The sequence below is a fragment of the Trachinotus anak genome, unplaced genomic scaffold (genome assembly GCF_046630095.1).
Source record: "Trachinotus anak isolate AG129_WGS33_773 ecotype Australia unplaced genomic scaffold, CSIRO_AGI_Tana_v1 ptg000023l, whole genome shotgun sequence".
Lineage (NCBI taxonomy): Eukaryota > Metazoa > Chordata > Actinopteri > Carangiformes > Carangidae > Trachinotus > Trachinotus anak.
The window spans coordinates 3844351-3869146 of NW_027273874.1; the positions used below are offsets into that span (position 1 = coordinate 3844351).

Consider the following 24796-nt stretch of genomic DNA (forward strand, 5'->3'; position numbering starts at 1 on the left):
AGAGAGAGGGCATCAGGAAAGTTGTGGACTAAAGAAGAATCGATACTGTACGTGGGACCATGGCAGGCCTATGTCAGTGAGGAAGCTTATAGGGTTTTGGTCCCATTTTAAATGACAGGTCGGCCATGATAACCAGTGCGAGTTGACTCGTTATGATTTTTTTTTCTCTCTTCATCTGTGCTCCATTCTCCTCATCCTCAGCTCATTCTGTCCATCACTGACGCCACAAAAACTCACTTTCACACAGTTAAAGTTTAAAAACTACAACAACTTGGAATAAAAAACGAAAATTATATTACTAAACAGCGGTTGTTTGTGTTGTTTTTTCATTATGTTTAGACAAAGACTGAATTTCTTTTATCTTGCATTCAAGTAGAAATAATTATGCTTTGGCTACAGCAGATTCTTTCATTTGTCTTCCTGTTCCCACTATAAACACCTTAAAAACTTGGAATTACAGCTGACGTGTTAAACAACATACATATGGAAAGAAAACAAGAATTGTTTCACTCCTGTCCCACAAATTCAGGATTTTGAGCTTGAAACATCTCATTTACAGTTTTATTTAAGACTAAAAACTGTCCGACCTTTAACCCCCATGCTGAGGTCACGTGCCAGGCTTGCTATTGGGGTCCCAGCGAAGGTGGGAAGGGAAATCCAGGCCTCTGTCGTGGGTGTAGCGTATCCAGTGCTCGTCGTCTGCTTGGTGCGTCAGATACCTGCAGCCCATCCTCTGCTCAAACTCCCGGAGGTCGCACCACAGCTGGAAGTCCTGCAGGAGAGACACGGAGGATCAGCTGAACAGTGTAAAATCACACACAAGGGTCACTCGCCTAGTTTTGCATCTTTCCATCCTATGTACATTTTTTAAATTGTTTCCAATTCAAATCAGTTTGTTCCCAGATTTGGTCTTAATGAGACAACAAATTAGGAAAATTAAATAGTATTTAATTGATAGATGGAAAACATACATGGCTTTACAATAAACAACTATCATCAGTGAATTCAGTAAATCCAACAAGGTCATTTAAAATGAATATGCCCTCAGTGTGGGATGTATCTGACCTGCAGCCAGGGGTGTCCCAGAGCTTTGCCCACACTGAACCTCCTCCTCACTGACACCTGCAGCAGGTTGTTGATGAGACTCACAGCTGAGGAGAGAGAGAGAGAGAGAGAGAGAGAGAGAGAGAGATTAATTCATGTTGTTTTAAAAGTGGTGCACTGGAGTCACCCAGTGGCCGACAGGAGGAGGCTGGTGAAAGATACCAAATATGTCAGGCTGACTTAAATTAAAACATGAAAAATATTTCAACTTGTTTGAAGCTATAACAAACATGAAGGACTGATTTTTTAAAAACGTTTCACTCACTGTAAACAAATCAATGATCAGCTGGAACAGCCTGGCAATGGAAGGGAAATTAAAACAACGAATGGTAAGGGGTTAAGAAAAGTTGTTACCCTCCAGGGAGATGGAGGCCCAGGTTTGTCGCGGGTACATGAAGGCAGCGTTGGTGATCTGCTGTCTGATGTCCTCGTCCTCGTTGAAGGGGAACGTCCCGCTTAGGCTCACATACGTGATGACGCCCACCGACCACATGTCCAGGGAGCGGTTGTAGCCGCTGCTGCTGATCACCTCAGGCGCCAGGTAGGCCGGCGTCCCCACGACAGAGCGGCGGAAGGACTTCTCGCCAATGATGCGGGCGAACCCGAAGTCGCACAGCTTCACCTGCAGCACAGACAGCGAGTTGAGTCACTGAGATGTCGTGACGACTTGCTCTCTGCTGTTTTTGAATGCAATCAGAAAATCCCACCTGAGGGAAGGGGTCTGCAGAGGCCAGGAGCACATTCTCGGGTTTGAGGTCACAGTGAGCGATATGTTTGAAGTGCAGATAACGCAAAGCCTCAAGGATCTGCAGCAGACAAACAGGAGGAAGACTCGTTATAGCGCAGTATTTATCTGCTTCATCTTGCAGGAGGTGACTCAGAAACATTCCTGTGCTCATGGTGCTGGGTCCCTGAGGAACTGTCAGGAATAAAATTACTTGTATTTTTTTATTCAAACTTTCTCAACTTTTAAAGGTGAATTAAGGTAAAATCTATAAAACAGAAAATAAAATAATCTTTTATTGTGAAGCAGTCAGGAAACTACACACTTCCCATCGCTGTAATAACTGGATCAGTGCTGGATCTGATACCTGCATGACCAGGAAGCGAGTGTTGCGTTCAGGGAGTCGTCCTGTCTCACTGGACAGAATCATCTCCAGCATGTCTCCATGGAGCTTCTCCATGACGACAAAGACGTGCTCCACTGTCTCGAACATCCCCTCCAACAAAACCACACCGAGGTGCAACAGATTCTGGACCACACACACACACACACACACATTAAGTATTACAGAAAGAATCAAATAATAAATACAGATCATACAAATATGATGGAAATGTATTCGTACCTGCAATATGGAGACTTCGTTCCTCAGCTGTCTCTCTTGTTTGGTGGGAAAACGCGTCTTGTCGATGACTTTGATGGCGACTGGCCGACCCGACTTCCTGTGAGTACCTGAGGGGTGAGAAACCACCCGTTTATATAACTTTATTCAACCAGAAAAGGCCTCACTGAGATTAAGACGCTCAGTTACATCTGTACAGCCTTAAGCGCAGCTCTCTTGATGCCTGAGTTTCAATATTTGCTTTTTCTAAACCAATGATCTGTATAACTGCATGAATACAGTTATAGTCAGACATTTTCAGTTTATAGATGTTTTGGTGACACTTTAATTCACAGGTTAATAATTCCCCATTTTCTGGGCAGTTTTCTAGAAAGATAACAAAACCTTTTCTCCAATTTTCCTGTCATTTGTACCAATTTATATATTTCTCCAGATGTTGTCATAATCTAAGCTTGTGGTTAAAACCAGCTGACCTCTGTAGACCACTCCAAACTGTCCTGACCCCAGCACCTCCTCAGTGAAGATCTGGTACACGGAGCTGATGTCCTGAAACACAGAGTGACACTGTGCTACACACTGAGGTGCGACAAACATCTGTTCAGGAGATTCAGCAGTAAACACGTTGTGATCCTTACCGTGCTGTCTCTGTGTGAACGCTCATCTGGAGACGGAGAAGGACAGAAACGGTCAAAGAGACGGAAGCAAATCATCGTTCAATAATTAATTATCGTCTAACAAACACTTTTTTTTTGGAAGATAAATATTATTTTTAAAAATATCTGGATTTATTGAGATTATTTTGAGTTGAGGGTCCATCCTCCTCATTAATGTTGTGTATTATGTTATCAATAATAAAAACATAGTTGGTTATAAAATCTAATATCTAATAATTGCTATTATGTCTCACAGTGGTTCTCCTCGCCGTGTCCTCCGGTGCTCTCCACAGGCATCAGACCCTGACGGATGGCGCTCTCCCAGACTGGCCCGTCCTCTCCAGCCACCACGCAGTACACCAGCGTGGCCGTCACCACCTCAAAGGAGTGGGCGCTGTTGCCCGGCAACAAAGGCATGGAGAGTTGGGCGGGGCCACGGACCTGCAGCACCTCAGACAAAGGGATCTCCTGCAGGAGGAAGAGGAGGGAAGAGGGACTTAAATACTGTGTTGGGTGATTCAACTAAATATTCATTCAACATTTAAAACAGGTTTTAGTTTAAAAAAAAGCTTCCCCAGACACCTCTGATGCAAACAAACAGATTCAGCTGGTGTCATTAAAGGTCAAAGTCATTAAAGCACAGAAACATGAGTCTGCTACTGAAGTGCTTGTTGCTGACGAAGAGCTTTTACTTTGTAGTACTTGGTGCTGCTCTCGTTCTGGTACAGAGTGATGCTCTTCCTGTCCAAGATCCAGTAATGACGTTTCCTCTGGGACAAGAAAAGACAAATAATAAATCATTCATCAGCAGGAGGTTAATGACTCCGAACAAGTGAAGCATCAGAACAGACTGTCAAACGTCTTCTCAGTGAAGTCCAGTAAAGACCACTGGACTCACATTAATACTGTGTGTGTGTGTGTGTGTGTGTGTGTGTGTGTTTGTGTTTCTCACCAGTGTGTCAGTGTTGGTGTGGTGCAGCAGCCATCCCTCTCTCAGGACTCCACCGGCTCTCCTCTTAGTGTGATGCACCGACTGGACGAGCCTCATCAGAGGGATGTAGCTGCTGAAACACGGACTGGTGGAGGGGACGGGAGGCAAACGATGAGAAGATGTGAAGAAGTGACAAAAAAAAAAAAAAAAAAAAAACTCATTGTGAGACTGAAACTGAATTAGTCACTTTTCTTTTTTCACTGACAGAGCGGCCGTGTCTTACAGTGCCTCCTGAACGCCTCCAGGTGGCAGCATCTCCCAAAAACTCACTGACCACAGCCAGGTTTGTCCTGCAGATGTGTGCAGTGAGAGATGCGTGTGTGTGTGTGTGTGTGTTTGGCACGCTGCGGCAGCTGCATGTCAGACTGTAACTTCCTGACAGGATCAGGGCATCACCACCACACAGCGCAGTCACCTTTCAGATGAGGCGACATCATCAGAACAAATTAACAGCCCTCTCACCTGATTGGCTCTCGCACTTGCTCGACCTCCTTGATCTCAGCCAGCGAGTCACTGTCGGTGTCGGTGGACATCTCGTCATCAGAGACATCTAGTGTTATACTGGTGAGCTCTGACTCATTGTCGTCTGGGTTGGGTGGGCAGCTGTGACTAGCTGCTGTGGATTCTGGGAACACATTATGACATCATAGGCCTGTGACTGATCATAACCTACGCATAAAGTTTTTGAATTTGTAAAAACACAGTGAATTTCCTTAAAACCCAGAAAATATTCACTTTAAAGTGAGAGAAAAGTAGAAAATTAGCACATTTTAGAAACAGAAGTGAAAACACGTTTTACATTTTTGCTTGATCTATGACTTCAGTTACTCAAATGATCTAAATTACTAATTATTAGCTTCAAAATTATTAATAATGGTTGTCGACATTAATTAATACCCTTAATTAATTTATACCCTGAAGAATTTTTTTTCCATTAGCATAAATATACAAATAGAGTAACAGTGTATATTATAGGAGCTTAAATCATAATCCTGGTTACCTCAACAGGCTTTGATCACGTTTTCATGCCATTATTCATCATCACTGCCCGGACACATGCAATGTTTCTGGGAATTTAAATCAGGCCGAGTCCTGAATCTATCAAATATTCTTAAGGAGGGTGAATCAGCTTTGACTCATCACAGCGTTATGAGAAGATCCGAGCGGGGGCCTTTTCAAAGAGCCATGATCTAACGGAGCGACTGTCAGGCCCAGAATACTGAGCGGAGACAAAGACGTCCAGGGTTTGGCTGCTCACCTTCGCCGTTGACGCCTCTCCTCTCTCCCGGACAGTCTCTGGGGACTAACGGCTCACAGCGCCGGTGGCAGTTAAACCTGCAGTCTGAGAGGATGAAGAGAGGAGGCCGGTTCAAACGCTGACAGAAAAAGACCCTTCATGAGGGCGACTCTTACACATGTGAAAAATAGAAAGTGACAGCGGCAGAATATATATTTAAAATGTGATTTCAAGTTTTCTTTCCTCTGTTAAAATAATTGTTTTTTCCTTTCAGACTGAACCAACTCTCTGAGACACATGAGGCAGGACAGAGCCAGTCCAGTCGGATACACACACTCCCTGCTCACACAACATATGTAGAGTTCAGCCTCTTCGGCATCATCTAAAACTGGCCTCAGTGGAGGAACATGTTTAATATGTATTAATAAACACTCAGGAAATCACTGCTACCACTTAGCTACATGTTTAATCTAAATGTGATAATGCAAAAAATGTTGGAGCAGTCGTGGATTTTTAGGCACCTAGTTTTGAATCTTCCTGCAGAAAATGAAAACTCATTTCCTACAGACAGAGACTCGTCTGCAGTGAGAGGCCTCTTCAGTCTTGGTGTAAGAGGCTCCCTGCTCATCAGCAGAGCCGAGGAAGCCTCTCGCCAAAACGTAGCTCACTGAAGTGCAAAAGAAAAAAAGCCTCTGCAGCCTGGGTGTTTCCTCCTCGGGCTGTCTCACCTGAGCACTGCAGCCCCTGTCTGAAGAGCCCTTTGAGCAGCCGGTGGCAGAACTGGCACACGGTGGGTTTGGTGTAGCTGTGGATGTGGAAGGTGTGAGGGACCTGAGCCCTGCTCTTGTCACCGCACCCGACTCCCAGCCACACCGGAGGCTCTGCCCAGGACGGAGGCCTGGATGAGGGTTTGGACATGCTGATCTGGTGGAGGACAGACAAAAATGTGTAAACTGTGTGATCCCATTAAAAACTGAAAAAAAAGTCTCTTTTACTGGACAGTCGAGTGTAAAAAAGTCACCCTCGGATAGTTCCTTACCTCCTCCAGACTGCCTCCCGCCTGGTTAGAGAGGGAGTGTGCACGGGGTCGTCGGGGAGGAAACAGGGAGAGGCTGGTGCTAACCTGACGCCGTGCACGGCTGCAGTTGTTGGGCAACTGGAAGGCGCAACGTTTATGGAAGTCCAATCCACAACCTGGAGAGAGGCCACACGTGGTTTTATGAAAACAGTCACTAAATAAATAACAACACTGACGGAGGGAGAGAACGAGGTGAAGTGAGCAGCTGTACCGTCACATTTCAGCCCCTGTCGAACGAGCCCCCACAGCATTTCTCCACAGTGGTGACAGAAAGTGGGAGTCCGGTACGACTGGACCGCCAGGGAGTGTGGACGGATCCTCATCTCGGTCACTGAGGCTGATCCTGAGTCAGATCAAAGACAAGGGACAGGATTCATTATACAGACAAGTCTCCGGTCATGTTCTGTTCTGTTCATGACAGTCGCAGGGGTCAAAGTTCAGCAGAGTGGTGGGTGCATGACAATAAAAACACGGGGTCCACATCTGTCACATCTGTTTTTGACATTGTGTCAAAAACATGCACAGTTTCTAACCCACAGTGAACAAATTAGTTCAGATTAATATATGTGAAATACATAATAATATAATATAATGATTCTATGCTGTTCCTCATGTAGTCATCTATGAGAATTACCTGTAAATAAAACTTCTATTTAAAATGAAGCTTTTGTGTGTGTTGTGTCTGTAGGGGACAGTTCTGCAGCACATTTGTATTTCATTAAGAAAATAAGGTGGTCACAAAAAAAAAGCCAAACTAATTCCAGCAACACTTGAAATACTTGAAAACAAATGACCTTCAATTTGTAAAATCATGTCCTCTCAGAGTATTTATGAAAATATCCCTCCAAAATAAGACTTATATCTCTCTTAAATAAGCTGCCGTAACAAAACTGGCTAGTGTGAAAGCTCAAAAAAACACGTGATGTTGAAATGCGTGTTTTAAAATGATGAAATCCTTCACCTATGAGCAAACTGAATCGGTTAGGCACTGACCTGCAACAATGACCTCGATGAGGTCTCCATCCCGCAGCTCGTCACGGTCCGTCAGCCGCTGCAGCAGCTGCTCAGAGGCTGGCAGGTGTCTGAACAGCAGAATCTTCTCCCCGACGCCCACCACGCTGCAGTCTGGAGCCTGAACACACGAACACACGAACACACGAACACACACACACACACACACACACACACTTATACATACATCTAATACATGAAAAGAGAAGAAGGTTCTTGGTTTGTATCCTTAATGCACATTGTGAGGAAATGCACAAGGCTTGCAAATCTCCACCGAACATGTTTCAAAGGATTAATAAAAAAAACTATGTTTTTAATATATGTAAATGTTCAATGTGGGAAAAGAGGGAGTGTAAATATTCAGTCAGTGCTGCCTGGTCAGAAAGGTTAGAGCGACCTGGAGAAAAAGCTCATGTAGAGAGAGAGAAAGAGACTCATGTAAAACTCTAACAATTCTGTAAACAATCTCCGACCATCACAAACATGACCCAGTTACATTTTCCACAAGACAGAAATAAGTGCTCGGAAGATAAAGAGATCAAACGTGATACAATCTGAAACGCTGAACGCAGAGGCATCGTCTGTCACTAAGGATTTAGCGGTTCAGTGTTGTCTGTGTGTCTTTGGTCACAGTTAACACGAAGCAGTGAGGAGGGAGAAAAAGAACCAGAGCTCTGCGCAACCACCAACATCATCAGCTGGGTCTTCACAATGACAGACATCCAGCAGTGAATCTATAATCTCTAACTCCTTAAAGAGAAGTATTACAGCCAGCTGAGTGTTAATTCCATCATCTGTTGTGTTACACTTCCTTCTACCTGCACACAAAAACAGTGACAAGTGAGAGGAATACAGTGGGATCTAGTCTCTGCCCCGTCATCGTACAATGTAATTATAAAATGTTTTCATGTAAAAACAACTCTCTGCTCCTAAATATTAAAATCTATGTTGCACAATTATACAATGTTTAAAATTCGGACTCAGTCATTTCTAAAATGCATTACAGTAATTAAGTTTTCAATTCCTAAGCAAGGTTGTTCTTCTGACACCTTACAAGGTGTAAAAAAAAAAAAAAAAAAAAGGTTAGGCATTAATACTGGAGATACGCCCAGCAGTGACACATATAAACACAGTATGTCACATATCTGCAGTAGTGAGCTCATGCTGTAGGGTTTGTTGTGTACAGTGAAGTGTACACACACACATGCACACACACGCACTTAAAAAGATAAGCTGTCATTTCCGTGCAAGTGTGCATGTGTGTGCAGCCTAGGAAGTAATCATTACACAAAGTCATATTCATCCGGCTGACCTGCTGCCTGGAAACTAAAGAAAAGTTCAGAGCTGAGAGGAAGGCTGGTGCGAGCGAGGCAGACGTGTGTGTTTGTGTGTGTGTGTGTGTGTGTTTGTGTGTGTGTGTTTGTTTGACACAGTAGGGGGAGAGGCTGTGGTTGGAAAGTTTGCTGCGCTCTTGTTAACCACACAGTCCCTATCTAACAAAGGCAGTGTGAAGACCAGACCAGCTTTACACTGACAGAGACACCAACACCTGCAGGTCATGGCCATCCTTATTTAACCTCATGAGCAGCAGCGTGAACACAACTGGTTGACTGATAGTTACCTTTGTAATCCTGCTGCTTATCAGCTCACTCTCTTCACCATGTTATAAAGTTTGGTGAGGGAGTAAATCCTGTCATATTGTTGATATGTAGTAGATTCTTATTAACAATTGACCAAAATCTGAATGGAGTCTGGTTGTGTCACACAAACTTAAAAACATCCAGCTAATCTGGTTTAACATGATATAAAAAGCAGGTTCAATCAGGTGTGTGTGTGTGTGTGTGTGTGTGAGATCAGCCAAAACCACTACAACATCCTTCTAACACTGCATCAGTCAACAGTGCACTTGGAGGTCTCTGAAAAACCGCCCTATACATAGTAACCTACACAGTCCTCCATGCATGCATGAGGTGACCTTTTCAAAGTCCACTTCCTGACAGTTTTGACAAGACTGAGAGACGTGACATGAAATATTTTCCAAGTGGGACTGTGTTAAACGTTAGAACAGGTTTTTTTCACCAATTTTTATTACTGATCATTTGTCTGCAGCACACTAATCGTCAGTTTGGAGCTGCTGCAGATTTTCACTGGAGCAGCTGTGGGTTGAGCGCCGTGCCCAAGAACATCCCGATCATTGTGTCATCACATCTTTCAAAGGCAGAATTTATCTGCGGCTATGGGATATGAGCCAGATTCATTCTTGTTGCTGATCCATCCAAGCAGATCAAAACAGGGAGCGCCGCTGATTTCAAAATAAACCACTCAGCTCTGTTTGTTCAAGAGCTACAACAACAAACTTAGTGTCCAATTTCAATGAAGATGGGAGGCTCAGATTTTTTTTAAACCATAGTAAAAACTGAAGTAACAGATGCATAGATATCCCACCTTTTAGTCTCTAACATGGATTAAGCCTTCAAAAATGCTGGATCCTACAATTCCCATAATGCATCTCAGCATTATATCTTTTTTCCTCTTTGTATTGAAGTTTTTCTGCAGAGTTTTAATCTGAAACCCAACTTTTTCCCTTTTCAAAACGCTCCTCCAGTGCAACAGACAACATCATTGGACAAGTTATATGAAATATGAACTTAACTTGATGTGTAAAATCAGTGGAGTACCCCTTTAAGGCTCCTCCACCGTCACCGCGCTCCAGGTTCAAAGCCATGAGTGCGATGCTCTGATTACCTTGCGCTCTATGACCTCTGCAGCCAGCCTCTTGGCATGGCGGTAGCTCAGGTTGCTTGCAGGGACTTGAACCACCTCCCTGAACAGGCCGAGCTGGAACTGGACTAGGGCCGGCGCCGCGAGACTGGTGGGACTGGAGGGAGCCACTGCGGACATGGAGAAACAGCCTGCGGGGGGGAAAAAAAAGTCTACAGCGACAAAGAGATAGGAGGGAATGTGATGAACAGATACAGATTCTGGTTTGAGAGGTTTTGATTAAAAATAGACAAAAAGCTGCCAAGGGTCAACATGGCATTTCAAAATAAAACACATTTTTGACCACTGAAAAGTTTAAGATCTTCATCTAAGAACCAGATGTGGAGGATGTAAACATCTGTACATTCATACAATATATATACATATATGTTGTCCACCAACTGCATTTCCCTTTTCTTATTGGAAGCATGATTTAGTACCTAACACCATGAAAGTTTTCATTAACAAATAAAAATGAAAGTATTACATATTCAGGATATTAGTAAGCTTTTCCTGTTACCAAAATAAGAACATTGAAATACCAGCACAGTATACTTGATGTGAGTAATCTTACTTTCTAATCCTGGTTCATTCAAGCTCCGATCTTTCACCTCAGTCGCAGAACAGTATCTCACCAAGGCTGCAGCAGATCAGTCGATCAGTGTGTCGTCAATTCTCCGCATCACTTCTGGCGAGTCTGGTTTCCTTTGTGAGGCTCAGCTGTCTATGAGACAGGAAGTTAGAGAGATGCTGTGACAGTGGAGTGTACGGTTAACACCCCCAGCCCTAGCTGTGAAAACTGTCTCTCTCTCTCTCTCTCTCTCGCTCTCTCTCACACACATACACACACACTCACACTTTGAAATGGTCAAACCCATTTCCGTTCATGTTCAAGGTTGACTTTTGATCATTTCCGACATCAGTTACAAGAATGAAAATGTAAGAGACACACAATCGGTTTGAAAAGTGGAATTTGTTTTTATTGAACCTTTGATAAAATACACATCAGGTTGGCCCCTTCACAATAAGATCCATCATATCATCAGCAATATAGCAGCTGAAATTAGGAGTCCCCGCAAATACACATGACCTTCATACTCACAACATTTACCATCCATGGCTCTGAGCACATGTATTGATCTCCATAAATATTTGGACAAGTAGATCAGACAGACAAAGATCTGATTTATCTTTGAAGCTTTGGATCAAAAACCTCCTGCGACACAGTTTCAAGATAAATATTTACAACTGCAGCAGTTTTAGTTTTTCTTCTCATCTATTTTACTGAGCTAACTAGTGCATTAATGTTCATATATTTATGGAGCACTAACACTGTACCAACCCAGGCTAAATAAGTGACTCATTAATACCGTGCTGTATTGATTAGTATTGGTATTATGGTGTGTGTGTTGAGAAGGAGCACAGATGTTTCTAGAGCTTTTTTAAAGACCTTCAACTACAAATTAGTGTTCATCCAACTTTTTTACACAACTATGTGTTGTTGAGCTTGTGTATGTGATTAATGGAATTTCCTATAATTCTTGTGTTTGTGAATGTGACATACAGTAAACATACATATAAAGGTTGTACATGAATAATTCTGTACATTATTTGCTGCGAACAAGACTTGAAGCATTTTTCCTTCTCCCAATGTCTTTCCAATACACTTTCACTTTCACTCTCTTCTGCTTTTTTTCCACCTTTAACACACACACTTACTTCATCCTTCTTTACCTAATTACAATCCATAACCTGCGCCACCTTGCACATTCAGCACATTCAGAAGCTGATAGAAGAATTAGCACTTTTTAAGACTCTGCAATGTGACTTCCTCAGAAGGTGATTTCAAGAAGAGTGACGTCAGTTTATCTGGGCACGTGGCGATGGTGTGAATGCACCAACGTTGACAAAATGCCTTCACGACAAACCTGCATCTTCTCATTTTTGAAATCACACTCAGGTCGTCTGGAGTTGACCTTTTTTTTTTTTAAACTTTCTTGCACTAGAAGATTTAAGAGAAGGGTCAAAAAAAAGTTGCAAGAAAAAAAAAAGGCATTTTTTTGACAACCTGATCAGTTGAGTCTGATATCGACGAGTACATTCTGTGGACAGTTTTCTTTGTATTGGTCTAATTTTGGTGGAGTTCATCTCCAAACGGAACAAAAATCCAGTGTTAACGCCAACACACCCTACAATCGACATTAAACGTAACATTCAAATAATCCGTTTTCAGGACCTCCAGTGTAAAAGCTCAGACTCAAAACAGGAAAACGCTTCAGCACAACAAGATTCACTGAGAACAGATGGTCACCAGTCAGATTTCTGTCGACTGATAAAATCCATCCAGGTCAGCATTAAAATCAACATTGAGGATAGTTTTGTAAAAAAAAGAAAAGAAAAAAAAAATACATATTCAACAACAATCAAGGAAAAAAAACTCACAACAAGAGGAATCCCATTAACGAAAGTAAACATATTGTAGCTGAAGCGCCGCATCAGCTTTGAACAAAGGTAGTTACCCATATTTTTAAATGAGGGTTGATTATGCCTCAAATATCCTGCTGTAATGACTGTAAACAAATTATTTCTTCCACATTTCCCTTCACTGTCATTCAGACTCATGGCTGTTTCACTTTATTTGAAAACGAATCATTAGAGGGACAAGAAAGTAATGATTATAGTGTTTGATTAAACTTCTTGAAATGATTGGTTTATTGGTAAATTTAGTTTCAAATGAACTTTCTGGCCCTTTTTCCATTTTCTTCTCTTATTAGAGCGAACCCTGAATCACCAATAAAGTTCATTTGAAGAAATGCTGTTTTTGGCCCAATGCATGGCTACTAGAGGATCCAGTGAAAATTACCATCCCAGTCTGCTCTGTAGGTACCAACATGGCTGCTGAATATATAGGACTGTCATGGTCAAAGTGCTTTACAACAGTTTAGACTGAAACCTTGATGGTCTAGTAGCTTATTCTGAATGTCAGCAGATTCCAGTGATTGAGGTACGAAATTTATCAGCATTTTTGATGTTTTCATTGACACAATTAATTAAGTGCCCGTTTCAGTATTTCTTTTTTTATCTTTCCTTATTTCCCTCCTTCTTTCCTTCTCTTCTTTTCCTTCTTTTCCAGTCTTCCCCCTTCAGATAAGTAGTATTTTTTCCAACTGAGACTCTTTAACCCAATAAAGTGTAAACAAAAAAAAAAAAAAATCAATGTGCACTATATACAAAGAATGAAATATCAAATAATTTAAAACTGTATATACATAAAAAACAAGAAGGCAAAAGTGAGGTTTAAATGATTAGTGCTGTTGTCTTTTGAAATCCAAAGATTGTATATTGCTTGTATGTTAAAATCTAAATCGGATTGTACCGTTTTTAACCGTCTCTGATATGCATTTGATGGGTGGTGAGCATCAGCAAAGACTTCATGCTACTGGTGAAATATACAGAGTGCAACACCCCTCTGAACTGAAACCTGGGTACATTTAGCCTACCTAAGGTTGAATGTCTGCACATGAGTGTGTACGTCGAGGAAACGGACTCGTCACGATGTGGATACGATGCTTTGCTACAGTGCTATGAGTCAAAAACACGAGGCGTTCAGGTGCAGACGTTCCACGTTCTAGTAAGCAGCATGCTGATAAATGTATCTAAATATTCTGTTTTCTCATGGATGGCAGCGGTTTGTACAGTGAAGCAGCAGCAGCAGCAGCGACTGTGTCTTACAGGATGACGTTTAGTGTGGTGAGGTTTTTTTTTTCAGTGTTCTTTAAAAATATGCTGCAGGTGCAAGTGTTTGATCTCTGCTTTGAGCTTTAAGTGTGTTTGTTTGATCAAACCAAGCTGCAAACAGCCTCTCCTCGCCGGGCTGCTCTGTGCCTCCTGAGTCCCACCTCTGGTCGCTGTCTAGCCAATCAGGGAGCTGCGTCTGGATAGGTCCACGTTGCTGGCGCTCAGTCCCCTGCAGTCTGACAGTCCAGAGTTGGCGTCCTGAAAACATTTCAGTAAATGTTAGTACTAAAACTGGGGAACAGTCCATATATTCTATACAGATTCCTCAGAGTCAGCTTCCTTTTATTATCTCAGGCTGCTTTATGCCATAATCAGCAACACTACAAATCAATGAGCTTCACTGATCTATGACAGCTGTGGATTTACAGGATTTTCCCCTAATGTGATTAAGCACCTGGATTTGTCAGGTGTTTAATTCCCAGACACCAGATAACTGATATCTAAGAGACCATTTGGAAATTTAATATCATGTGAAACACTTTTAGAAAATATGAGTCTGTGTGGTGATGAACAGTCGCACCTGTGTGGTCTCCTCCGTGCTCTTGTTGAGGAAGTTGAGGGAGCTCGCTCTCTTCATTCTGAGCAAAAATAACAAAATCAAACCATGAACTTACCAATGCAGATCAGTGTGTGAGAAATAAAGACAAAAATCATCTTCATGAAGATGGGTTTTAACATTTTTTAGCTATATCCAGTACCAATGAATCAGCCCAATTCTCTTTGAGAATGAAAAAAGTTCATTGAAACCTAACCGTTTACAACATAAGTGCAAAGATAAGACATGTGACTATTGTTAAAATATATGAATCAGCTGATGAAACAAACAATGGAAAACTACATCGAGAACTTTAATAAATAATCTTCTTTATCAAGAAAAGATGGCAAAAATTCACTGGTTTCAACTTCTTAAATGTCAGGATTTGTTGCTTTTTGTTTCCATTCTAATTATCCATGTAAATTCCAGAGCTTTCAGCCACATCTTGTGGCCTTCATCAGCAGACAGAGTAGAGCTACTACTTACTGACTAACAGAATAACGATTTATGACATTAAAAGGAAGTGAAAATCATTAGCTGTAGCTCTACACCTAACTCCTGACTACGAGGTCATGTTTCCAAACAAACAGTGATCTCACCCTGGGTTACGAGGTTCTTGAGGTCCGCTCCCCTGCAGCTTCTTCACCAGCATCTCGCTGCTCCTTCTCAGAGCGTCACGGATCTTCCCGAAAGAGCCGCTGCGCCGCAGAGACCCGTTACCATCCTGAGGAAAGAACAAAACATTTTACTGCCAACATTACAGGAGCTTCATCTCCACACATTTGGCCCTGCTGCAGGACATTTGACTATTAACCTTTTAAATCATCCTTAATGTGAAATAATCACATTAATATAACTTTCACAGCTTTGTGTGGAAGGTTATGTTGTCTTTGTGTCATGTTCTTTACGTGATGACTGAAGATGAACTCATTACTACTTCCATTAGTGTTCAAATTAATTAATATCTGTGAACTGACCCCGTTCCACTCAGCGGAGTCATCTCCTTCGTTCTCTCCCCGCTGCCCCCCGGGTCCGTTGATTCCTTCTCTGCTCTGTCGTCTGTCGCTCCCTCCAGCTCCCCCATCCTTCAACAGCTCCACCACTTTACTCTGGTTAATGGCATCTATACCCTGACAGACCAGACACACAAACACACACGCACGCACGCACGCACGCACGCACGCACACACACACACACAGAGAGAAAAACAAAGATTAAAAGAGTGATTAAGAGGAATGAAAAAATCACAGCCTGCATACAATAGCCCACACAGCACGTCTGTGATGTTAACTTTTCTTTACTACAATGTACACATGAGCTTTAAAATGGGTTTGACATAGTTTACGTGCGAATAACTCACAGCTGTGATGTCTAGAACTAATCAGGCTTCTTCACTGAAAAGAGCCCAGAGCACTAATCTAACAGCAGTAACTCAGCCGGTGTTGGTGTGCTACCTGTTTACGTGACTTGCTGGCGCACTCCTCCAGTGTTTCTGCTGCCTCCAGTTTCCCCTGGCGACGGTACAAAGATCCCAAGCTTTTGAGGGTTGTGTTCACTGTGGGGCTTCAAAAAAAAAATAAAAATCCAGCAAGACATTATTTCTTTTTGTTTTTGTGTGTAATTATGTGTGTAACTAAACGTTTTATTTAATAAACTTTTTTTTTTATTCCTCAGCCAAGTTATTCTTTGCTCATTAGCCTTCAATAAAAAAAAGATGAATTAAGCTATAAGATAGTTTTGGGACTTGCAGCTGTAAAACAGCCCCCTCTGCAGAGCATATTCTGTTATTAAAACTGGATCCTGGCCAGTTTGGATTTTTCAAGACCAAATCAGTTTCATCAGTGTGAACTAAACTAAACAAAGAATCTTTATCTGGGACAAAAGGGAAGGAAATGGTCGATTTGTCGTACGGTGATGCTGTTACAGCAAAGATTTACACACATTTCTACTGAGCCAGCACAAATACTCACTCACATATAACTGAATTGTATGTGTTGCTTGTATTTCTTTGTTGCCCTCTTCTTTCTTTAAATGACTATGTGATAATTTTCTAAAGATTTGTCTACAGAAGATTTTTTTTGTTTTTGTGTTTTTATTTGAAAAAAAAAACCAACAACTTGGTAATCAGACGTTTTATTATTATTTTTTAATTCCTACATGTTTTCACTGAAGTCAATTGTCTGACTCACCTGTCCACCTTGCAGGCCTTATACCAGCTCCCATACTCAACATATGGGCCAGAGTCCTTGCGCTTACCCTGAGAGCGAGAGAGAAAGAGAGAGAGCGAGAGAGAGAAAGAGAGCGAGAGAGCGAGAGCGAGCAGGAGGAGACATATGAAACATTAGCCCTATTAAATTGTCCCTGTCGTCATTTGTACAGTCTGCTGCTCTCCATCACTTATGTCACTGTCCAATCCATTCTCCATAATGGGGCATCTGCCAGCCAATGCAATGAATGGAGAAGGTCAACCTGAGTAACTGACCTTGCTCTCTTCTCTTTCCTCTGCATGCATCCAGATCGGCTTGTTGTCGTCTGTAAAATCAGGACATTTGATTTGAAGAACACAGCAACAGCAAAAACCAACCAAGTGAGGAAAAGCACCAATAAATGAACTGGCCAGAACATTTCAAAGTGACGCTTCTCTGTCCACGTGCCTCTCACTGAACTCCTGCCAAGGCCTTCTCTCGTTCAGGGCATGTGAGCTCATAAGGGTTTGATAGGCTAAATGCCAGTAGGAGGGAAACATCAACATTAAGCTGCTTCGCACGCTTCAATAGAACAAAATAATCCTCTGATCTGCTGAGGAAGCTGGGAGGGATCAGGTTGAGGCCAAATCAAAACCTGAGTCCCAAAACACAGCAAGTGTCAGAGTTTTGAGGTATGAATGTTCGTCTATCAATGATTTAAATTACTTTTGTTCCCCATTAAACCTGGTCCACATCCACCAGTAGCTGCTCCTCTGTGCAGAGCCCAGGAGCTTTAAGTGACTCAGGCTCACAGCAGTTTGACTGTTGGCTCTACTACTTACTGTTGACAGATCCAAACTCTTTCTCATGTGCTCTGGTCAGGATCTCTTTGTACAGAGCCTCAGCATCTTTGAACTTCCCCTGCTTCATGTAGCACGTGGCCTGAGGAGAACATGGACAAGGTTCTATTAATCTGTTAAAAACATATTTAAAAATATTTAAATATAATTATATCATTAGAGGTTAAGACAGAAGAGATGGGGCATCAGATTTAAATGTCATCTTATCTCATGTTAAAGCGTTTGAAGACCTGCAGACAAACAGGAAACAAGTATCCAGCATCTTAACCACGTCCGCACCAGATTGTTTTTGGTCTTGGCCACGTTCGGATCGTCGGCTCCCAGTTTGGACTCATAGATCTCCAGGGCTCGTCTGTAGTAGTACTCCACCTCATCGTACTTGCCCTGGTTCTGACACAGCAGAGCCAAGTTGTTCAGCTGCTTGGCAACGTCAGGGTGGTACTTCCCCAGCACCTAGAACCAGCAGGAGGACAGATTATACAGTATACACCTTCACAGGACAGGTCAGGTGATATTCACATTTACACAGCTCGGGTCTTTTTCTCGACTCAGCATCTGTATTTGTTTGTGCCTTGTTGCATTTATATTTTGACAGTTTCAGTTTTCAGATTCAGATCCTGAAGTCATTTCAGTTGTTTTTCTAATATATGTATATACAAGTCATTCTCTAGATTTTAAGGTGATGGTGATGGTCTTCACCTTCTCTCTGATTTCCAGCGCTCTCTTGCAGAGGGGTTCAGCCTCCTTGTACTTTCCCCTCTTGCCGTACAGCACAGCCAGGTTGTTGAGAGTTGCAGCCACAGCTGGGTGATCCTTCCCCAATGTCTTCTCTCTGATGGCCAGGGCGTCGTTCAGAAGGTGAGCAGCTTCTTTGTACTTGTTCTGGTCTCTGGAGGACAAAACAGATTAACAGCACTTTAATCTGAGTCTTTTCACTTGACAACCACTTTACCTGTGTAGGTCACAACACAATCCCCTCTCCGATCCCCACCTGTACACCAAGGCCAGGATGTTGAGCATGGTGGCCACGTCGGGGTGGTCGTGTCCAGACGTCTTCTCCAGGTCCTCCAGGGCTTGTTTGCACAGGGGCACCGCCACCTCATACCTCCCCTGCGAGGCGTACTGGATCACCAGGTTGTGCAGCGTCCTGAGGCGCGCCGGGATCTCGTAGCCTCCCTGCTGGGCCGCCACCTCTCCGCTGGGCTGGGCTGGAGGACAGATGGGAGGGTACAGGGTCAAAACTGGTATCATGTCCTTTAATAGAGGTTTCACTGCAAAAATATCTCATCATCTCGTCTAATGTGCGGGTTATGAAATTAACAAGTTATGCTAATAAATTAGTACATTTGAACATCATACTTGTTTTCACAAAAGACATGAACCAGATGATAAAGAGTCAATGATGAAAATGAAGAAATTGCTTGAACATCTGTTTGAAAAGGTACCTGCAGACTAAATATAAACCTTCTGTTACGGTTTATTTCATCCACGATGATAAAACAGTCACTTTCTAAAAAAGTTTAAAATATTCAGTTCACAGTTAGATAACAGAGAAAAGCTAAAATAAATTTAAGAAGCTGGTATTAAAATTGTTTGATTCATTTTCTGTCAATCGACTAATTGACTAATATGTAAAGTGAGATAAGAGTTGCCTTGCTGTTTAACTAAGAAAACAAAAGTTATCAAAAGAAATTCAAAGAAATCAAAGAGTGATCACTGTAATTTGTCAAACATACAAACACTTGTGGGTTTGAACCGGGGGTTAGAGGTGAGCAAATACACACTTGCACTTTTCATTAATGCTCAATCTTCTGATGAACGTTTAGATTATACAATTTAAAAGAACTAAATTATGAAAAACGTCAGACTCCTCTGACTGTTTGTCATGTGCAAAGGTCCAAAACCCAAAGATGTTCAGTTTAATATCACACAGGACAAAGACAAGCAGCATTTGAGGAGCTGGAACTTGGAAATGTTTCTGCTTGAAAAAAGACAAAATTATCAAACTTAAGCTGTATGACCGACACAAGCGAGACAAGGGAAGGGATCCATCCTGCAGCACGTTTATCCAGCTGATTTTTTACTGAAATCCAGCTGTTTCTTGTAACCACTGCAGCTCAGTATATTTCCACTTATGCACCTCACTACTCTAATTTTAGAAAGCTTGAGTCTTTTAAAATATCCTTTTTTAAGCACTGTCATACCTCTTTTCTGTTCTCTTCCATTCTGTTTGGTAGTTTTACCCCTCCCCCCGGCTCACAGGTGTCTCTGATTTAACTCCTCACCTTCCTCTACATTCAGGTCTTTAAAGGATCTTCTTCTTTTCTGAACAAAAATGTGACATTATAAAGACAACATGATGTCACAATGAAGATTAAAGCAAAATCATAACAGAATACTTGGTCTTTGTGTCTCTTACATTTGAACATGTTATGGCTGAATGTGCAGTTAACATTAAAAAGTGAACAAGCTATATGAGTATTCAGCCATAAATAATTAAAGAGACCAAGAATCGAGTACAGTACACTTCAACAACTTCAACCTCATCATAACTACGAATTATTGAGGAACATGATGGATGATTGGAGATATAACTACAGGTTTTCCTTTTCATTCGAACTCTGAGCTTCTACAGTTTTTATTGTGTCAGTCGTGAACAGTGACTAAATCCCTGTATAATCAACTATACCTGCTGTGGCTGTGTTATAATACCTACCCAATATCTAAGGTTCACACAGTGAGTGGAAATGTGTCAATTCAAAATAAATCTGTACCTTCTCTCTTTTTTTAATGTGCATTCATATCTTCAGTTCCCACAATGCTGCAACATGAATCCAACTATATGACTCAGCTCCTGGGTGTTCATTGTTACTGGGGAAAAGGTCAGACATGCAAAATGACTGTGACTACACAGTGCATGACCAATCAGCTCTTCTTCCTGTGGTCTACCACTGCTGGTTACTCTCCCAGCATCAGGCACCTGCTCCTGTAAACTGGGATGTGAATTCCTTGTACAGAAGAAGTCATATCTGTGGTTTGGGCATTTTTAGACTAAGTAGTTAGTAGATTAATCAATAATAGCAAATAAAATGTTACTTTACAAATGAGCCTTTAGACTGATTTAACCAAAAAAAAAAACAACAAAAAAAAAATCCATACATTTTCAAGTTGCAGCTTCTCAAATGTGAGTATTTGCTGGTTTTCTTTGTCTTTTATGACAATGAATTGAATATTTGTGGGTCTGTAATTGTTGGTCAGTTCAATGTTTTACTTTGGGAATTGTGGGTGGTATTTTGTACAAATTTTTGGTATTTTCAAATAATCCAAACTGATAATGTAAACAAAAGATAGTTGCAGCCCTGTGTGAGGTGTATGTATATTAATCATGTTGTTGTCGTCATCCCCCCCGAGCACTGCTGCTGATGTCATACCTGGTCCCTGGTCATCGTCATTGGGGAACAAGTCATCCAAACTGTCCTTTGAAGTGTCTCCTCCTCCACCTCCACCGCCACCAGAGCTCTGGCTCTTCTCCTCCGATGGCGACACGTCGTCGTCAAACTTCCTTATTTGGTTCATGAACTCCAGGTGCTTCTTCTCCTCTTCCAGCTGTGCGACGCTCTGCTCGCTGCGCTGCAGCTTGTTCTGCGTTCCCGCCAGCTCATCGCGCAGCCACTGGTTCTCCTGGCAGAGCCGACGCACCTGAGCGCGCAGCTTCTGCTTCTCTGACTCCACGGCACTCAGGTGGCTGGACAGAGCGATGATCACCTATGGGAAAAAAAAAGAACAAATAAAATTTACTTTTACCAGCTGAAATCTTCAAGCATGATCATTTCTTTTAACTAGTGGTTGCTTCTTTGTTAACTTGGACTCCGTCTCTCACCTGTGCTTCTCCTAGGCCGAGCTCAATGGCCTCCAGACTCTTGCGGAGCAGCCCGGACTTCTCCTGGGCGGCGGGTGGCTGGGTGCAGTCCAGCAGCGAGTTAAGGAGCTGGGCATGTTCCCCACGCAGGGTCTCCAGGCCCTGCATGACGGCCTTAGTGTTGAGGACGATCTCATCCTGGCTCAGTCGCTCCAGGGCTTCTTCACGAGGATACACCATGGTGGACATTGCCTGGTTTCATGCACGCTGTGGGGACGAGAAAAGAAAACCAATGAGATGTGAAAGTACCCCCCCTCCCACCTTGCCATTTTTTATTCATCAAGGGGATGGCAGGCGATTTTGCTGACTGTGTCTCATCCTTTCCTGTTCTGTCCGGCTTGACATTTTCACAATTTACGTATGAGCTACTCGGTGTAACCACATCCTTTATCTGTTGGCTGCTGAGGTCAACAGCAGGTAGATGAGACAAAAGAAAAGAGCCGATGAAATATGAGAGAGAGCAAAGAGAGGACGGGGAGGAGGAGACAGGATGTGAGTAGGAGACAATAATAATGATGGAGGGAGTAAAGAGATACTCAGTGAGAAAGTCAAGATGGAAGAAAGTGAGGCAGAGGAAAAGTAGAAAATACAATAAATACAACAAAGATTTATTCTCACAGGTTTATGATGGTAAAAATGAGACACAAACGTATCAAAGCAAAGAAGTCAAAATATAAAATCCTCCAGGGGAGCATTTACATCCAGCATCCCCTCACTTATGGTTTTCAGAAACTCTTTCATTACCTGTCTAGGCACAAATAAGAAATCTGTCGCCCTACACAATGCACAGCATGTGGCAAAGACAGCATGAGGAGAAAATGACAGTTAAAATGTCCTTAATGAAGTTGCTGCTGCAAAAAGTTTTCCATCAGATCTCCCATTTCTCCATCTTTCAGTACAATTTAAAAGAGGTCAACAGCTAAATAATGGTGTCCCATTTCATTACTGCACAATGTGCCCCTTTGGTAGTTGTACTAGATGTAAAGTGATAAGGTGTGTGTGTGTGTGTCTGTTAGTGTGTGTGTGTGTCTGTGTCTGTGTGTGAGTGTGTGTCTGTGTGAGTAGTGTATGTATAGTTAAAACCCATTCAGATTACTGCAAGAGGATTCCTTCGAGCTTGACACTGACGCAGCAGCTGCCAGTGACCAGTAAAGCCAATTAAAATGAGACATTGTCACTCAACAGATCGGCTGCCCCAAGGAGAGACTGATTCAGAGCGAGGTGATGACGACAAAATTAAATATCACAGCAGCGTCTGAACTAAAGCCTGACTGAGACGTCTGCAAGGCCAGTGTTTCCTGCCACAGATTTATAAGCATCAGCTTATATGCTGATCTATAAGTAAACAAGACACTGCAGTACATAAATGCCAAGGAGATGTTTAAGCTCAGTACATATATTGGCCACATTTTAAAGGACCCTAATTAATCAAATCAATGTTTATTTTTTCAGCTTAAGCTAAATAATGCATGTTGACCAATATATCATGATCAAATTATCTTAAAAAGACAAGATTCTTGATATTTGGATGACCAAAAATCCCAAAAGATATCTAGAAAGTTCCACCTCATGAGATCAATATACATCTCTCAGCCATAGACTGGTCTGAGAAGAGAGATATTGCACAGTAACTGGTCACAACTGGTCGAAATATTGAGCAGCTCTAAGTGAAACCGTTGCAGCAGCAGCAGCAGGACACAGGAGCCAATTGTGCAACATCGTGACTTTCTCCCGTTTCCTGCTTTGATGATGGAGGCGCACCTGTTCTCCTTTCCTGCTCCCTCCCTCCCTCCCCTCCTCTCCTATTTCTCTCTCTCTCTCTCTCTCTCACTCACTCACCCGTCCTCCTCTCCCCCCTCCCATCCTCCTCATACACTGACTGCAATGCACCAATATCCACGCTTCCATTAAGTCCACCGTTTCCAAACGCAGAGAGGGGAAGCTGTGAAACATGACAAAAGTGATATCCACAAGTTAATGCTATTGCTTATTCGTGCTTGTTCAGAGGGACTATTTTAAGCCACAAATAAAAAAATTAAAAAAAATGAGCCAGTGCATGGTCGAGGCCTGCGGCCGGGAGGAGGGGAGCCAACGTTTGGCTTGGCAACAGATCAATCAAGGTGACCGACAATGGAGAGGTCTGTTCAGAAAGCACAAAGCTACAGCTGATGATTCAATAAATCATTGGCAATCACTGAAAATGCGCTGAAATGTCAGGTTCCTACATGTAAACTGTTTGTAAACACTGCAGGCCCGACCTCCCGGGTGTTACACAATACACACCGACCCATGTATATCAGTCGATTATATTTACCAAAGGCACAGATAAGAATATAATAGGGAAGATGTTAAAATTGACGTTTCGTAAGCTGCAAGACGAGCATCTGCAGATGACACATTTGCGGACCTAGCGGAGGATGTAACGTTTGATTTGACAGCTTGCTAAAAATAAACCGGCAGATTACTATCACACGCATTAAATCGCCGTCTTTCTAAACTGCATAACTGCGACCTCATGCTCACATGAATATCATTAATCCACATTTTTTTTTACCTTCATCGAAGACAAGTGCGACGCTTTCTATCCCTCAAACAAAGCAGGGGGACAATGTTGTGATGCTCCAGACGGACCAGCGGTAAGTCAACCAGCGGGAAAACAAACCGCTTCCGGGTGTGTTTTTCAAAATAAAAGCGAGAGCAACAGAAAGTAGGACGACGCAGGCTACCGAACACGACAGTTCATGTTGTCAGTGTGTATATATTAAAAAAAAACTAAACAAAACAAAAAAAAAACACACACACACCTCGTTTCTAAAGCGTGATATAGCAAAGCAGTGGATGAAATCATGAGTTGGTAATTAACCGTTAAATTAACGTTAGCCCTACTTTGAAGGAGGCTGAGTGCTAGGAACTGTAGTTAAGCTGTCAGTCTTATCATTTCACGCTTCTCACGTTATTTGGCTAGTATAAGACACACCGAAATAGCTCCCACACCGCTGAGTTTAGTTTAATGCGATTACAAGCCCGACTGAAGTCGTTAATTTAGCTAACATGAGCCTTGGCAAGCTCCGTTTACTGTCACCTTAACTTACCGAGACTATCGCTTGACAATGGAGGACTGCAAGAAAGCTCTTAAATGTGTCCACAGTGTTGGCCGTTACTAACTGGTGCTCCCCGCAAAAACTTTTACTCAGCCAAGAAAAAACAAAAAAACAAAAAACTGTGATGTTTTCGTGGATGCGCTTCAAATATGACAGAAAAATGGCTGTTCTCCCAGATACCGTAACCAAAGATGAAGCGAAATATCAAGATGACTA

At 42.3% G+C, this 24796-nt stretch overlaps 2 protein-coding genes across 8 annotated transcripts; both read right to left on the bottom strand.

The window, feature by feature from the left end:
* Positions 1–76: 76 nt before the first annotated feature.
* prkd4 (protein kinase D4) lies at positions 77–10892 on the bottom strand. Of its 4 annotated transcripts, none has more exons than XM_071459190.1 (19): positions 10755–10892; positions 10166–10353; positions 7403–7541; positions 6621–6752; positions 6371–6525; positions 6060–6255; positions 5353–5436; positions 4557–4719; positions 4056–4179; positions 3796–3873; positions 3358–3571; positions 3086–3111; positions 2924–2996; positions 2454–2560; positions 2196–2357; positions 1812–1910; positions 1459–1726; positions 1066–1151; positions 77–772 (listed from the first exon to the last, which is right to left on the bottom strand). In XM_071459190.1, exons 2-19 carry the CDS (start codon positions 10319–10321, stop codon positions 608–610), a joined length of 2427 nt encoding a protein of 808 aa, XP_071315291.1. In that variant the 5' UTR covers positions 10322–10353; positions 10755–10892; the 3' UTR covers positions 77–607. The 4 variants fall into 4 exon arrangements, with proteins under 4 accessions (XP_071315291.1, XP_071315293.1, XP_071315294.1 ...); XM_071459192.1 differs by having other exon boundaries at positions 10166–10332; positions 10755–10882; XM_071459193.1 differs by having other exon boundaries at positions 10166–10332; positions 10816–10869.
* Positions 10799–24720, bottom strand: klc2 (kinesin light chain 2). Of its 4 annotated transcripts, XM_071459197.1 has the most exons (15): positions 24572–24720; positions 21441–21686; positions 20992–21325; positions 18552–18768; positions 18260–18449; positions 17840–18013; positions 17543–17642; positions 16997–17046; positions 16704–16771; positions 15969–16077; positions 15491–15643; positions 15113–15237; positions 14499–14556; positions 14080–14176; positions 10799–10904 (listed from the first exon to the last, which is right to left on the bottom strand). In XM_071459197.1, exons 2-14 carry the CDS (start codon positions 21666–21668, stop codon positions 14093–14095), a joined length of 1890 nt encoding a protein of 629 aa, XP_071315298.1. In that variant the 5' UTR covers positions 21669–21686; positions 24572–24720; the 3' UTR covers positions 10799–10904; positions 14080–14092. The 4 variants fall into 4 exon arrangements, with proteins under 4 accessions (XP_071315298.1, XP_071315295.1, XP_071315296.1 ...); XM_071459194.1 differs by lacking the exon at positions 10799–10904 and having other exon boundaries at positions 11139–14176; XM_071459195.1 differs by lacking the exons at positions 10799–10904; positions 24572–24720 and adding an exon at positions 24034–24173 and having other exon boundaries at positions 11139–14176.
* Positions 24721–24796: the final 76 nt, after the last annotated feature.